This window comes from Pristiophorus japonicus, chromosome 14 (genome assembly GCF_044704955.1).
Source record: "Pristiophorus japonicus isolate sPriJap1 chromosome 14, sPriJap1.hap1, whole genome shotgun sequence".
Taxonomy (NCBI): domain Eukaryota; kingdom Metazoa; phylum Chordata; class Chondrichthyes; family Pristiophoridae; genus Pristiophorus; species Pristiophorus japonicus.
In genome coordinates this window covers 100,645,895-100,663,293 of record NC_091990.1, presented here as the reverse complement: position 1 = coordinate 100,663,293, position 17,399 = coordinate 100,645,895, and the positions used below count along the sequence as shown (strand labels likewise).

The following is a 17,399-nucleotide window of genomic DNA, read 5'->3' as shown; positions in this document are numbered from 1 at the left end:
GGCAAATGGAATTCAATCTGGATAAGTGTGAGATAATGCATTTGAGGTGGTCTAACAAGGCAAGGGAATAAACATTGAATGTGACTGAAAAGTGTGGTGGAACAAAGGGACCTTGGAGTGCGGTCCACAGATCCCTGAAGGTAGCAGGCATATGGAATACTTGCCTTTATAAGTCGAGGCATGGAATACAAGAGCAAGGAGGTAATGCTTGGACTGTATAAAACACTGGTTCGGCCGCAGCTGGAGTACTGCGTGCAGTTCTGGTCACCACATTACAGGAAAGATGTGATTGTATTGGAAAGGGTGCAGAGGAGATTTATAAGAATGTTGCCTGAACTGGAGAATTTTGGCTATGAGGAAAGATTGGAGCTGCTGGGTCTGTTTTCGTTGGAACATAAGATACTAAGGGGAGACCTGATTGAGGTGTATAAAATTATGAGGGGCCTGGATAGAGTGGATAAGAAGGACCTGTTTCCCTTGGCAGAGGGGTCAACAACCAGGGGGCATAGATTTAAAGTAATTGGGGGGAGCTTTAGAGGAGATATGGGGGGAAATTTCTTCCCCCAGAGGATGGTGGGGTCTGAAACTTACTGTCTGAAAGTGTGGTAGAGGCAGAAACCCTCACCACATTTAAAAGATACTTGGATGTGCACTTAAAGTGCCGTAACCTACAGGGCTACGGACCAAGAGCTGTAAAGTGGGATTAGGCTGGATAGCTCTTGGTCGGCCGGCATGGACACAATGGGCCGAAATAGCCTCCTTCCATGCTGTAAATTTCTATGACTGCACATTGTTCAATACCAGTCTCAACTCCTCAGATAATGGAGCAGTCCATGCCCGCATGCAGCAAGACCTGGACGACATTCAGGCTTGGGCTGATAAGTGGCAAGTAATATTCACGCCACACAAGTGTCAGGCATTGACCATCTCCAACAAACGAGAGTCTAATCACCTCCCCATGACATTCAATGGCATTACCATCATCGAATCCCCCACCATCAACATCCTGGGGGTCACCGTTGACCAGAAACTTAACTGGACCAGCCACATAAATACTGTGGTATTCTGCGGTGAGTATCTCACCTCCTGACTCCCCAAACCCTTTTCACCATCGACAACGCACAAGTCAGGAGCGTGATAGAATACTCTCCACTTGCCTGGATGAGTACAGTTCCAACAACACTCAAGAAAGAAAGAAGCTCGACACCATCCAGGGCAAAGCAGCTTGTTTAATCGGCACCCCATCCATCACCTCAAACATTCTCTCCCTCCACTCGCTCCGTGGCTGCACTGTGTACCATCTAGAAGATGCACTGCAGCACCTCCCAAACCTGCGACCTCTACCACCTAAAAGGACAAGGGCAGTAGGTGCATGGGAACACCATCATCTGCAAGTACCCCTCCAAGTTACACACCATCCTGACATGGAAATATATCGCCGTTCCTTCATCATCGCTGGGCCAAAATCCTGGAACTCACTCCCTAACAGCACTGTGGAAGTACTTTCATGACACGGACTGCAGCAGTTCAAGAAGCAGCTCACCACCACCATCTTCTCAAGGACAATTAGGGATGGGTGATAAATGCCGGCCTTACCAACAACGCCCACATCCCAGGAACAAATATACAAAAACATGCTGTGTACCAAGTTGCCTTCCATATTCACATTCTAAAACGGGAACCGAATCAAGCAAAGAATTGTTGCTACAAGTTACATAGTAGCACTTAACTAACCAAAGACCTAGTCAAGAAGAACATATGCTGTTTTTATTTAAACTGACATAGTTTCCACAATCACCCTTGGAGAGACCCTCGGAGAGATCCCACATTCCAATTCCTTTTATTCATACCCGATAAACCAGAGCTCCTCTGTCAGTGCCCTGTCCCACCACTGTAATAATCCAGAGCTCCTCTGTCGGTGCCCTGTCCCATCACTGTAATAATCCAGAGCTCCTCTGTCAGTGCCCTGTCCCACCACTGTAATAATCCAGAGCTCCTCTCCCGGTGCCCTGTCCCATCACTGCAATAATCCAGAGCTCCTCTTTCGGTGCCCTGTCCCATCACTGTAATAATCCAGAGTTCCCCTCTCGGTGCCCTGTCCCACCACTGTAATAATCCAGAGCTCCCCTCTCGGTGCCCTGTCCCACCACTGTAATAATCCAGAGCTCCCCTCTCGGTGCCCTGTCCCACCACTGTAATAATCCAGAGCTCCCCTCTCGGTGCCCTGTCCCACCACTTTATTATCCAACTGTTGAAATGAAGGGGTAGGTTTTATGGGTTATTGCTCTTGGCGCAGAGTTAACGTGACAGGATTACATCAGGAATTCTGCTGCGGAGTTCAGCTGACCCCCACGCATTTCACTGTATGCACACTATACAAACTACTTTTATGAGGAGCCACGCTCGCAGAATCCCATCCATCTTTAACCCAACGAAGGAGCCAAACAATACATTGCCTGTTAAACTGAACCCATCTACAAACTTACACAGAAAGGAGAACACTAGCTTGACACATTTTCTTTGCAAAGGCCCAACCCTAATATACATGATCTGCACTTTTTACCTCTACACCCTTCTATAATAAATCTTGTATCAGTTACACGATGACATGTAGCAAAGACCTTGAAAGGCAAACATGCATGATGCAATGCTGTTCATGCTGCCTCCCTCCATGTTAAGTTCAGCCAACTAAATATTTTTCCTACTGTGGAAAATTTGCATCTTGTAGGTGCTTGGTGTAACCATGTACGTGTTTTGATAGTCCTAGATGATTCCAGTCTTGTGGAAATAACTTAAAATTTTTAAAGTTGAATACAGGGCTGCCTTTTTCAGATAAACATTTAAAACCAAGATCACAGTCGGCCCTTATCATGCTGTGTTCCTTCAAATCCGAACACAATCCCACAATTTTCCAATTTGTGCCGAAAGACATTAAATTATTCATCAGCAGAAAATCTTGCTCCTTTTATGATGAAAGGGGAAGCTTTTATGTATGAGGAGGCTGAATAGTCTCTCTGTACTGACGCCAATTGCTGTAATATCTTTCAAAATCAAAGGGAAAAAAATCCTTTGAAAAGGGTAAAAAGTGCACTTGCTGGAAATATGAAACAAAAACAGAGAATACTGTAAAAATACAGCGGGTCATGTAAACAGATTAACATAACTGCTGTAAGCTGTTGTCAGAATGTTATCTGGTTCTTTAAAAAGGTGGCACCTCCAAGTTCTAGTTATACAATCTAAACTCCCTGCTTTTCACTCACTTGCACTTCTAGGCACGTTCTTTTCTGCCCCACTCTTCTCTATATCTCCTCCTTCAAAATGTCTTTCATTTCCCTCGGCTGCTTCCTCAGAGGAGCCCATCTTACAATTCAGGCTCTCTCATTGTTAACTTGTGTTCACAAGAGAGACGGCAGGTTCCACAGCAAATCGAGTCTCTCATGAGCTGAATCTTGCAAGATTCCGAATGCTGTGAACAGGGTAATGTAACGCCTCTGTTTAAAAAAGGGGGCAGACAAAAGGCAGGTAACTATAGGCTGGTTAGTTTAACATCTGTAGTGGGGAAAATGCTTGAAGCTATCATTAAGGAAGAAATAGCGGGACATCTAGATAGGAATAGTGCAATCAAGTAGACGCAACATGGATTCATGAAGGGGAAATCATGTTTAACTAATTTACTGGAATTCTTTGAGGATATAACGAGCATGGTGGATAGAGGTGTACCGATGGATGTGATGTATTTAGATTTCCAAAAGGCATTCGATAAGGTGCCACACAAAAGGTTACTGCAGAAGATAAAGGTACGCGGAGTCAGCGGAAATGTATTAGCATGGATAGAAAAATAGCTTGCTAACAGAAAGCAAAGAGTCGGGATAAATGGGTCCTTTTCAGGTTGGAAATCGGTGGTTAGTGGTGTGCCACAGGGATCGGTGCTGGGACCACAACTGTTTACAATATACATAGATGACCTGGAGGAGGGGACAGAGTGTAGTGTAATAAAATTTGCAGATGACACAAAGATTAGTGGGGAAGCGGGTTGTGTAGAGGACACAGAGAGGCTGCAAAGAGATTTAGATAGGTTAAGCGAATGGGCTAAGGTTTGGCAGATGGAATACAATGTCGGAAAATGTGAGGTCATCCACCTTGGGGAGAAAAAAACAGTAAAAGGGAATATTATTTGAATGGGGAGAAATTACAACATGCTGCGGTGCAGAGGGACCTGGGGGGTCCTTGTGCATGAATCCCAAAAAGTTAGTTTGCAGGTACAGCAGGTAATCAGGAAGGCGAATGGAATGTTGGCCTTCATTGCGAGAGGGCTGGAGTACAAAAGCAGGGAGGTCCTGCTGCAACTGTACAGGGTATTGGTGAGGCTGCACCTGGAGTACTGCGTGCAGTTTTGGTCACCTTTCTTAAGGAAGGATAGCCTTGGAGGGGGTATAGAGACGATTCACTAGGCTGATTCCGGAGATGAGGGGGTTAACTTATGATGATAGATTGAGTAGTGAGTAGACTGGGTCTTTACTCATTGGAGTTCAGAAGGATGAGGGGTGATCTTATAGAAACATTTAAAATAATGAAAGGGATAGACAAGATAGAGGCAGAGAGGTTGTTTCCACTAGTCGGGGAGACTAGAACTAGGGGGCACAGCCTCAAAATACGGGGGAGCCAATTTAAAACCGAGTTGAGAAGGAATTTCTTCTCCCAGAGGGTTGTGAATCTGTGGAATTCTCTGCCCAGGGAAGCAGTTGAGGCTAGCTCATTGAATGTATTCAAATCACAGATAGATAGATTTTTAACCAATAAGGTAATTAAGGGTTATGGCCTGCGGGCGGGTAAGTGGAGCTGAGTCCACGGCCAGATCAGCCATGATCTTTTTGAATGGCGGAGCAGGCTCGAGGGGCTAGATGGCCTACTCCTGTTCCTAATTCTTATGTTCTTATGTAACATGCTACAGGACTAAGGATTACACTACAACGGTGCAATGTGCCAAAGACAAAAAGGGTTGCGGCCTACTCCAAAGGGCAGTAAATATCACACTTCTAGACCATTTAGGTTAAAGCTTGTAGATATATTTACAATTACTCAGAAGAATACAGCAAGATACTGATACAATAAGGACTGAATCAGTCTACAGCATTTTAAAATATTTTAGAACTGGAACTCAATCCAAATCAAAGACACACGATTGCATCACTTCACAAGTCACCTTTTGCAACTGATTCAGGCCAAGCACACCTCGTTCAAGTTTGACCATTCTAAATCTGATGAGTTGTAGTGTGAAGCTTCGGAATCCTGGCTAATCTGTAGCTTGAAGGGCCTTGCTGTAGCCGGTAGTCAGTGGGCATCAAGATCCATGGCACGGCCCTATCCTACGTGTACCACTTTCCATATTTCAGGAGCCTATTATCAGCAAAGGCAGACATCGACGACAAGGTTCAACATCGCTTCTAGTGCGCCAGCGCAGCCTTCGGTAGACTGAGGAAGATCAGGCCCTCAAATCTGGCACCAAGCTCATGATCTACAGGGCTGTAGTGATACCCGCCCTCCTGTATGGCTCAGAGACATAGACCATATACAGTAGTCACCTCAAATCGCTGGAGAAATACCACCAACGATGTCTCCGCAAAATCCTGAAAATCCCCTGGGAGGACAGATGCACCAACATTGGCGTCCTCGATCAGGCCAACATCCCCAGCATCGAAGCACTGACCATACTCGACCAGCTCTGTTGGGTGGCCACATTGTTCGCATGCCTGACACAAGACTCCCAAAGCAAACGCTCTACTCGGAACTCCTACACAGCAAGCGAGCCCCAGGTGGGCAGAGGAAATGTTTCAAGGACACCCTTGATAAAGCCTCCTTGATAAAGTGCAACATCCCCACTGACACCTGGGAGTCCCTGGCCAAAGACCATCCTAAGTGGAGGAAGAGCATCCGGTAGGGTGTTGAGCACCTCGTGTCTCATCACCGAGAGCATGCAGAAAGCAAACGCAGGCAGCGGAAGGAGCGTGTGGCAAACCAGTCCCCACCCATCCTTTCCTTCAACGACTGTCTGTCCCACCTGTGACCGAGACTGTAATTCCCGTATTGGACTGTTCAGTCACCTAAGAACTCACTTTTAGAGTGGAAGCAAGTCTTCCTCGATTTCGAGGGACTGCCTCTGATGATGTTGCTGTCAACATGTATGTCTTTTCCTGAGGGGTCTTCATGAGGAGCCTTATTCTGAAAAAGTCTTTGTTGTTTGTGGACTAGTCTCCATGTTGGATTTTGTCCCATTCTGTGTCTTTCCCCACCCCTCACATTGCCCTTGCCCTCGAAGAATTTGGGCAAATTTTAAATACATGTGCAATGTTCCCCCATAGGTTCCCAAATATATATATGATGAATCCATTTAGCTCATCCTTCCAAACAAACCACTCATGGCATCCCTAGTTTTTTTTAATTCACTCATGGAGTGTGGGCATCACTGACAAGGCCAGCATTTATTGCCCATCTCTAATTGCCCTTGAGAAGCTGATGGTGAGCCACCTTCTTGGATCGCTGCAGACTGTGTGGTGAACGTACTGTCACAGTGATGTTAGGGAGGGATTTTGAGGATTTTGACTCAGCGGCAATGAAAGAACGGCGATATATTTCCAAGTCAGGATGGTGTATGACTTTGAGGGAACTTGGAGGTGGTGATGTTCCCATGCACCTGCTGCCCTTATACTTCTAGTGGTAGAGGTTGTGGGTTTAGGAGGTATTGTCAAAGAAGACTTGGCAAGGTTCTGCACTGCATCTTGTAGATGGTGCACACATCAGCCATGGTGTGCCGGTGGTGGAGGGAATGAATGTTTAAGGTTGCTTTGTTCAGGATGTGGTGTTGTTAGAGCTGCACTCATCCAGGCAAGTGGAGAATATTCCATCACACTCCTGACTTGTGCTTTGTAGATGGTGGAAAGGCTTTGGGGAGTCAGGAGGTGAGACACTCGCCACAGAATACCCAGCCTCTGACCTGCTCTTGTTGCCATAGTATTTCTGTGGCTGGTCCAGTTAAGTTTCTGGTCAATGGTGACCCCTAGGACATTGATGGTGGGGGATTTGACAATGATAATGCTGTTGAAAATCAAAATGAGGTGGTTGGAGATAGTCATTGCCTGGCATTTTTGTGGCGCGAATGTTACATGCCACTTATCAGCCCATGCCTGAATGTTGTCCAGGTCTTGCTGCATGCGGGCCTGAATGCTCCATTATCTGAGCAGTTGTGAATGGCACTGAACACTGTGCAATCATCAGCGAACATCCTCACTTCTGACTTATGATGGAGGGAAGTGATTAATGAAGCAGCTGAAGATGGTGCCCTGAGGAACTGTTTACCTTATCCCTCTTTGTATGAAGAAGTGCCTCCTGACATCAGTCCTGAACTTACCTTTTACTGGTTTGTATGTATACACTCTTGTTCTGCAGCTGTGATTTAACTGGAAATAATGTTCATTAACTTTTTCTAGTCAACAGTACCTTGATATATCTCCTCTCATTGCCTCTTTTTCAAGGATGAAGTCTAAAGTTTTTTTTAACCTTTCCTTGTAATTCATTCCCCTGACACGAATGCTTCACCTCGTCGACCTTCTCTCCAGGGTTTGGATGTTTCCCTTGTTCCTCGGTGATCCGAACTGAATGCAATATTCAAGACACAGCCTGACCAGAGCAGTTTCAGCATGACGGTCTAAGACTTCGGCAATATAGTTAAACAACCTGTTTATATTGTTAACTGCTGTTCTGCAGTGACTGAATATGATTAATGTTGAGTCTGCTACCAATCCAGATCTCATGCATCCTCTCTCTAGCTTGTTCAACACTATTCATTAAGTAATGATGTCTCCATTTTTTACTTCCAGTGTGTAAGACTTTGCACTGCTTTGTGTTAGATTGAAGGTTACACAGTTTACCCCACAGTTCCCCCCACAGTTCCTGCACTTCGGTTGTGAGGCACAGCTGCCAGATGTCCTGTTTGTCCACAAATCCAACACAGATTCACACTGATTCTAAAACAATGTTATTCAGAAGATGCTCGATGGAGTCTGATCACTCGGGATAAGGCATGAACTGAACGTTCTATTTTCGCATCCCATTTTAAACTCTGTCTACATCAACAACCTTGGATGCTGGTAACAGTGAGATAATATCTTGTCAGCCACATGTTTCAATAGTCACGCTCAACATCATTCTATGGTTGTAACCTTTGTTTACCCATCTAATAGTTTCTCCCAGGAATGCATCCAATGGTTCTTTCAGCTCTTTCTCATTAAACTGGACCTAAACGTCTAGCAGCAGCTGAACGTTTTTAAAGCTCACTTCAAAAATGTTCTCCTCACCTCAAGCTTTATTATATAGTTTTTAAATTATATGGCTCAAAACTAAATGTTTTTGTAAAATATCTGTTAAAATTAAGCCTACAAAGCTTTTTGCTCTATTCTGTCTTCTCTCCCCCTCTCTCGCCCCCTTTCCTCCCTCCCCTCTCTCTCCTCTCTCCCCCTCTCCTCCCTGTCCTTCTCTGTCCCTCTCTCCTTTCTCCCATCTCTCTTCTCTCTCTTTCTCCCTCTCTCTCCCCTCTCTCCCTCTCTCTCCCTCCCTCTCTGAAACATATACTGAGAAAGGCACTATTGATGTTCTCATGCATTGTTTCCAGACGGTCATTCAGATCTACAGTTTTCTTGGTGAACTCCCCTCCTTTTCTAAATACTACAGGTATACCAGAGAGCAGTACTTTGCATTCTTTATCTTTTTGAGACACTCTATGGGGCTAGATTTTCGGTTGTCGGCGAAAACGGTAGTTTTACACCAAAATTATCATTTTCGCTGTACTACCGTTTTTAGGCCTAAATTTCGGCCTTTACTTCTAAAAGTCGGTGTTGCAAGAGGATTCACGGCGCAAACCGTGAGTTTTTGGCAGCTTTAGTCCGGGACCGGTTGCGCTGCTTGGGAGGAGGGGAAAAAATTGCAAAAAAACATTCAAAAAACCATTATCTACTAAATCGCTGAAAAATAATTTTAAAATAAAAACTTTAATTTACCATTTTTGCAGGTCTTCATATTTACCGCTGCTGGCAGGGCTGCACCGACAGGTTTGACCTGTCGCAATTCTGGGTGTGGCGGGGAATGCCAAATGTACGATGGTAACATATTCCACGACGTTGCACGCCGTTTGACATCGGCGCACCTCTCCCCGGCAGTACTTGGAAGTGCCGCCACAAAGATGTGTCCGAAGATCCCGCCGACCGGGTTTTCACCACGGAGGGTCAAATCGCGGCGAAAACCCATTCGCAAAGTCAGCGAAAATCTAGCCCTAGTGTTTCTGTATTGGACAGACTCTGAGCTGTCCATTCGTCAGGTCCTAACCTCACATAACCTGTTCATTTAACATTCTTCCAAATAAAGTAAAGAAAAAATATGTATTTAAATAGTGCTTCATCATATCCTCAGGACATCCAAGGGCACTTTACAATCACTGATTTACTTTTGAAGTTCGGTCACTCTTGGTATGTAGGTGAATGCAGCAACCAATTTGCGCACAAGGTCTCACAAACAGCATGTGAATGAGTAACTAGATGATCTGTTTTTTTAGTGATGTTGCTTGAGGGAGGAATGTTATAAAGACTGCATTTATATAGCGCTTTTCACGATCACTGGACATCTCAAAGCACTTTACAGCCAATGAAGTACTTTTGGATTGTAGTCACTGTTGTAATATGAGAAACACAGCAGCCAACTCGTGCACAGTAAGCTCCCACAAACAGCAATGTGATAATGACCAGATAATCTGTTTTGTTATGTTGATTAACGGATAAATATTGGCCAGGATACCGGGGATAACTCCCCTGCTCTTCTTCAAAATAGTGCCATGGGATCTTTTACGTCCACCTGAGAGAGCAGATGTGCCTCAGTTTAACCTCTCAGCTGAAAGACGGCATCTCCGACAGTGCGGCACTCCCTCAGCACTGCACTGGACTGTTAGCCTAGACTGTCAACCTTTTGACTCAGAGGCGAGTGTGCTACCCACTGAGCCACAATTGTCACAGCTGTTAGCCAGTGCTTTTCTTTGAAGGGTGGCATGAGATTTTTTTTTATTTCCACTCCCTTATCATTCATTATATGTTGATATTAATCCAGATTTCTCTCACCATTACACTCTGTAACTCTACCCGCTCCCCACCCCCTCAGCTCGTGCCCTATGTTACTGACTGCATCTTTAATGATACTGTTCAAGTGCCTTCTTAATATCAGCCTCTCCCACCTGATGCCCTATTAGTATGTTTTATATTTTTTTCAGTTCAGTTTTTCTTGATGTAACCGATACGGTGACATAAACAGATTGAGAACAAAGCAGTGAATGTAATTGCTAGTGTTGGCTGTAATATGAATATCCACATTCCAACTTCCAGTCATTAAAGTTTTAATGCTTTGGTAAGAATGTTGTTAACTGCGAGGTTTGCTCTTGACTGCTGTGGTGTATTTAGGGGAACGACATCAGGTGCCTGTTTACCCAATGGGCAGGTCTGACATTGCAGGTTATTCAGAAACAATCCTTCTGCTGGGTGTTTGCCACATCTCGTCTGCCTGCCTGCCTGCCTTTCACCCGAATTGTGTTAGTTTCATTACTATCCATGTGTAGTACTTATAGTTCACTTGCTCCTTAGCTCTGATTCTGCTGCACTGTGTGTGCTGATGGATTTAATTTCAGTGTGCCAGCACATTAGTGTAACTGCCTCATCCAGTGATCAACCTTTGCTCTGCATTAATAATGCCTTTATCTTTTTTGCAATTTGTATTTATTCTGCATGTCAGTCTGTATTTACTGTATGTATTATCCTGTGCATTTGCTCTGTATCAGTCCATGCAGTAACTGTGTCTGTCTGTGTAGTTATGGTATATGCACCTTTATGCACAGTACATGTCAATCTATTTCTTTACTGTGCTTAGTCTTTGTATGTGTAGCATGCCCTTCCTGTCCGTCTGACTATATGGAACCTGCCATCCGTGTGCTTCAAAGTGTCAGTTTGTGTGTGCACGGACTGTCCTTCCATGTATATACCACCTGTCAGTCTATGTATGACAGACCTGTGCTTCTGTTCTTGTGGTCTTTCTCTGTATGTACGATCTGTGAGTTCATGTATTTATTGTGCTGTTCTCTTCCTGCATGTTTGTATACTGTTCTGCCGCTTCACTAGTCACTTCTTCCTGAGAGCGATAGGCCGCAGTTATAGTGCACAAGACTTCAGAACTCGTTCCAGAACAATTTCAAGTGCGGCCTCAAGCTATAAAGTTACTAACTCTGATTCTGCTTCTACTGACATCGGCGTATTTAAAAGGTACTGATCATATTGTCGAAATGTTTTACTGTGTGGCAGATGTACTACTGCATTGTTAGAAGGCCATGCTGCTTGGATTAGCATTGGCTTGGATTCCCAGTCAAATCCCTTCTCAGTGACACTGGGCTAAAATCAGTCAGTAATTTGGGGAGGAGGAAATCACCCTTTTGTAATGATCCTGTTCAATATTCTTATGATCCCGTAGTTGGACACAATCATATCTTGCGGGGTGGTACACACTGAGCATTAGCTGAAATATAGGAGCCTGCAGAGTTCACAGCTTTGGGCACTGGCCTTTGCTCAGAGTCTGCTGGATCATTCTATGCGACATAATGAGGTGAGGGATGAATAATTTGTCTGTTGCATAACTGTACAACGGAGGGCTTTGGGATGGCGGAATGATCCCAAAGTTGTTTTGAAAGCTACTACTTTCCAGCCTTGACTGCAGGAAATAAAACCCTCTTGGTAGCAAATCCTTTTGCTACCAAGAGAGAACCACATTAACAGGATAAGAGTCCGATCCAAAAGAGAGAGAGAGAGGAGATGGTGAGATCAATGTGTTAACATCCACGTCGAGGAGATTTGTGTCTAGGATTGAATTTGACTAAGAAGTTCAAGTGGGACAAGAAGCTGGTGCATTGTTTCCCACCAGGCTCCTGCCAGTCTGGATTGGATTGCACCTAGGTCCTAGAGGTGAAAGGGCAGTGTCTAACCCACTGCACCAGCCATTCACTTCCATTTTCCCATTGGGTTTCATTGATAGCTCAGTGCTGTTTATCTGATGTGCTCTCTGTCTGATTTTTTTCAAATAAATCTCTTTCCTCCATATCCTCTTCTTGCAGCTCGTCCTTTGGAAGGAGACAGGAGGGTTTTGCCAGCAGTTCCGCCCCAGGGTCTGTCACTACGGTCTCCGGCACAAGCACCTTCTCCAACCCTGCCAGTAGCCGGGGCCTGAGCACGGGCATCTCGACAACATCTACAGCTGGCAGTTACACAAGCCGGTAAGACTGCCTCAGCACTATGCTAGCGTCATCCTTTCCCCTTCTGCAATCTGGTGGTTAAGGTCCCCATGACCCATGGAGAAGCTGTGCCATGTCTGTGATAGGCCACTGCAAAGCTGCCCCACTCCTGCCCTGTGTCTAATTGTAGTTTTCCATCATCAGGGTGAACATTAAAACTTAGTTAACACTGAAAATTTACACCAAACTCTTCTCTCTCTACCTCTCCCATCTTTGTCTCTCTTTCTCTCTCACTATTCCTTGTTCTCTCTCCCATTCTCTCTCTCTCGTTCTTTCCTTCATTCTTTCTTTCTGATGCAGAATTGATTGGAAGAATCCATAACTCAGACTGTATACCCTTTGATGGGCAGGGACAGCAGGCAACGGGTGACATGTAATGGTGGAGTTGGAATGTGTCGTCTTTCCAAGATACCAGTTAGTTGAAAGCTAGTGATAACTAGATTCAGAAGGATTTAAAATATATAAATTAAAAATAACTGGGGTAGTAGCTAGCAGATGCACTGCAATATGAATAGATGTAAAAGAAGCACCTATGTGTTAAATTGAGCACGTAGAACAGGAAAGAAATGTGGGGATAGTGGATTAATTTATGGAGCAGATTTTGCAGTCGGTATGCCCTTTGAAATGGACAGCAAGTTTGGGATTTCGAGCATGTGCTAAATCATGAACTTGAGATCTATCAAATTCTGACTTGACAGATCATCTGCTCCAACATTGAAATCCTAATTGCTAGCTAATTGCCCAGCAATTACATATGAAAATGTTATGGCTGGTGCAAACAGCGAAAGGGGATACCTTTTGGAAATCCAAGTATATATTTCATTTTAAAAGCTTAAACTACAAGCCAATTTTTCAAATGTACCATCAGGTGGGTGTTGTTCTGAGTAAGTCTGCGATTCTCAGGCCGGAAATGGAAACATGTCCGATTACTTTATCTTGTCTTACAATAGCCTTGGTTAGTTATTACCTTCAATGGTGTAAGAAGGTTGGTGGAAGCGATAGAACATCATATTCATGCACCTCACCTCAGAAAACACAGGCAATGACAGCCTCTATCAAAGCAGGAAACTATTCCAAAATATAATCATAAATGGTGTTTTAACTAGAATAAACCGCAGGCTGTTTTACTGTTGAATGCTGCAAGACCAATACAGAGCAATTATGCTTGAGTATTCAAATGAGATGCAAAGTACAGCAAGTGTGGAATATGATTGTTGTGCTATTCCACTGTAGCCTAGCATATATCCTCGATCTTTATTTTTGGATGCGAATAGAAAGTTGCTGAATTTTACTTGAATGTTTACATAAGACCCACAGGATTACTGCAATTATATTTATTGGCCATGAAAAGAAATATAATTTTTTTTATTCCTCAGGTTTGGAAGTTGTTTCCCTAAGTTATTGTCGAACAAAGAATAGATTTTTGAAGATAGCATTATTCTCAGTAAAAAAAAATAAAATGAAGATGACTTGCAAAATAACAAAGCATTCTGCACATTATATAAGTATATTTTCAAAGTACTGAAGTTTAAATGGAGAGTAATAGTGGGTGAATGCGAGACCTTTTGTTTGCTGATTGGATCCCTGGCCCATGTGATCCCAGGTATGCTTACGCATGCGGTGCGCCCCTGGGATCTGTGGGCCACTATGCCGCGCTCAACTCTGCAGCGTTTGACAGGAACTTCATCGGAGGAGGGTTCCCAGCAGGTAAGTGCACACGAAACCATCAGAACTGTGTTGAGCTGCAGTAACCAGGGTAAATAAGGCTGAGGGTACAATATCATAAGGATGGAGTACAAATCATGTATGGTGGCGGTATAAAGGGTGTCAGGTCCCACCTGGAATACTGTGTGCACTTCTAATCGTGGGAATGATTTTATGACTTGAAAATTTGGACTATTCAACCTCAATGTCAGTAATAGAGAACCTCATCGAGGTATTTGAAATAAAATGGGTAAAGAGAACTCTGGAATTTGAACACAACCGTGGTAAGGCTACAAGGGGTTGAAAGTTCAAATTAGCAAGAGGAACATTTAGGATGAATGTGAGGAAGTGTTTTGGGCAAAGTGTGATTAAACATGGAATGGACTTCCAGGTAGGGTAGTGGAGGCAAAAATCATTGAATCATTTAAGGAACTGAGGAATTAGAAGATGTGATTACAATTGCCTTTTTGAGAAGTTACAGGGGCAGGCAGTGAAGATGATTGCAATATCAGGAATTTAGGTCGTGAGCAGAGTACCTTGCACTCTCTGATTTTGCAGCTGTAAATATTGCTGTCAAATTTTTCCCTACCATTTTCCTAAAAGAGGAAATTTTGAGGTATTTCAGTTGAAACTTTGAAAGTTAAGAAGCTTGATAAAAATTTGTTAAGAAAAACTAAGTTGAATATGGTGGAGGGTTCAAGTGCTAAGGGCCACAAGTTTAAAAAATGAGTTCTTTAGCAGTAAGAACAGAATCCAATTTAATATAATAGCCTTGTAGAATAAGTAACTAAGGGAGGCTATTACTATAAGTGGGCTTAAAAAACAATCGACCATGCTTCCGGAGTGAGAAGGGATTGAGGCATATGGTGCACAGGTGAGATTGAGATCTGTCTGATAGGGGTGTGTTTGTTGGGGACCAATGGCATTTTCCTCTTTTTAAAAAAAAAAGCAGTAACACCTCAGAGTGCTAACTAGCAATTATATAATAGTAACCATTGCTGTGCAAAGGTAACAAGCAGTTGTATAGCCTCAGAGGTAATTAGCCATTGAGCAGTAGCCAGTTACTACACAAAGATAACCAGTCGATTGGAACCCATATTGAATGAACAGTTTGTTTAAGATTTTCAAGATCCCTTGATGGTCTTGTGGATAAAGAGTCTACCCAGTCGATACCATCAGTGGGAAGGAGGCAAAATTAGCTGGATAAACCTGATTTAATTGATTTGCTGCTTGGAGCCTCACTTAGTTATTCCTTGCTCTGGACTTCAATTCAGACGTTAACACTTTGTCAACAGGATGATATTGTGCACACCACACCAGTGTTAGTGTGTGTCATGAAAATTTGGTCAAGGACCTGAAGTGGCACGTTGTACATGGTGCAGGAGAAGACTCATTTCACAAGTCTGTCTTTGTTCCTTCACACCCTCAGCTCTCTGACTCGAAATCAAGCTGGAAATGGAACGGAGAAAGAGAGTATTCCTACCACGCAAGGCATTGGTTATGGCACTGAGAACCGGGAGAGACGCAGGTACCAGCTGCAAGTGATATGCTCGAATGAGACCATGAGCTTGAGAATGAGCCATGTGCTCAAACATTGCTGCTTTGAATATACTGACTGCCACTCCTTTCTGCACTCAGTTAACAGTTATAGTTTTGCTGAAACAAAGGATTTTGATTGATATTAAAGTGTATGCCACCAGCAGGATCCCTTTAAGAATGGAGCTCTGGAGGCTTTAAGGCTCCTACCCGACATGAGTTTAGCTAGTCTCAACCCAGGTCCTTATGGGCATAGACCCACAGCACAAAATTGCTTCTACATTGAAATAATTGGTATCACGTTGGCCTGTGTTACTCACCTGAAGAACTCTGCTCCTTAAAACTTGGTTAATCATTTGCCTTTGCCATGGACATCTTTGAAGCTTTTGACAGGGTCTGGCACCATGCACTTCTAACCATGTTACCAGCATATTTGCCATCTGACCAATACTATGTTCTGGTTATCTACGTTTTTCTCAAATCACATTATGTGTGCTCTAATTGATGCTTCATGCTTTTTCATTAATTCAGAGGGTATTCAAGGCTCTGCTCTCGCAATCCATTCTTTCCCCTTATCAATCTTACCATCCATCCCTATTTGCTCTCTTATTGATGATACCACTCTACTTGATGAACTTCCTTCAGGTTTCACTCAATGCTCACAACTCCTGTTTTCTTGCAGTGCAATGGTTGAACACTTCAAGGGTTTCTGTGCATGTCCGCCGGGCAAAATACCGAGTAACTGATACAGAAAATATTATGTTGCCACTTGTGTATGGTTTGGATTCGATTTAAACGCTCTCCTGTTTCAGATGGTAATAGCACATCATACGTAAAAGGGGTACAGTCCCAACGCAATAGGTCTCTGGCCCCTTTTCCATCTCCCTACTGCTTGAAGGCAGGCAGACATGGGCATTGGGTTGAGGAAAAAATGTTCCACTGTGTTGGTGACTGCCACAATTCAGTTCCTGAAACTAACTGCATGGTGTGAGCTGACCGTGTGGGGTAGCTTCGTGTCTTTATTGCCAGGGTGGTAATCGGACAGGTGAATATTCTGCACTTTATAGAACCCGCCAGGTTTCAATCCCATTGAAAACCAGACCCGTTCTATAAAGGGCATGCAGATTACTGCCAAGTTAGTGGAGATGAAAATTTACCCCTTTATCTTTCTTTGCATTACAAATTGTATATGTTTTTTTTCGAATGAGAGTGTCACATTTTCTACACTGTTCTGATAACTTGCATTTGGGCAGGGCATGACTTTGGAGTGGGCTGGGTGGGAGGTGGTGCGTGAGCTGCAAAATGAATAGGGAGAAGTTATATGGAGAATGGTGATCTCGAACCTAAAGTTCCTTCCCTGCTGCCTAATAATGTCCACTATTATTGGCTCTCGCACCCGCTGACTTTAGAATTATTGTTGTCTGCAATGTTTCCCCATTTCCAGATCCTACCTCACCCCAGTTCGTGACGAGGAAGCTGAAGCGCAGCGGAAGGCACGCTCGCGACACGCCCGCCAGTCTCGCAGATCCACACAGGTGAGCACAACAGAATTCAGCTTCAGGCCCAACATTGCTTAAGGTTCCATTTCCCTTCGCAACATTTTTGTCTGTACTGATACTGAGTGACGGGTCCAGAAAATTTCTAAAATGTAAGTCAGCTGCCAAAATGCATGAGTTTTAAAAGCAAAGCTTAGTTTTCCACCTAAAAAATTAAATTGGTAGACCTAGATATTAGATATGGAGTCTGTGCTTTACATATGGAATATTAAAAACATGGAGCAGTAGTATGAACAGAG

The 17,399-nt window shown here is 43.7% G+C and overlaps 1 protein-coding gene across 4 annotated transcripts in view; it reads left to right on the top strand.

The window, feature by feature from the left end:
• Positions 1 to 17,399, top strand: part of LOC139279999 (protein phosphatase 1 regulatory subunit 12A-like) — a 286,266-nt gene that overhangs the window by 238,057 nt on the left and 30,810 nt on the right. For all 4 annotated transcript variants that reach the window (XR_011596579.1, XM_070899408.1, XM_070899407.1 and 1 more), the window contains exons 13-15: positions 12,188 to 12,346; positions 15,498 to 15,596; positions 17,049 to 17,139. Coding sequence is in view for 3 of the 4 variants with exons in the window: in XM_070899408.1 (XP_070755509.1) it covers positions 12,188 to 12,346; positions 15,498 to 15,596; positions 17,049 to 17,139 (349 nt within the window). In the remaining variant the exon portion in view is untranslated. The remainder of the gene's footprint in view (positions 1 to 12,187; positions 12,347 to 15,497; positions 15,597 to 17,048; positions 17,140 to 17,399) is intronic.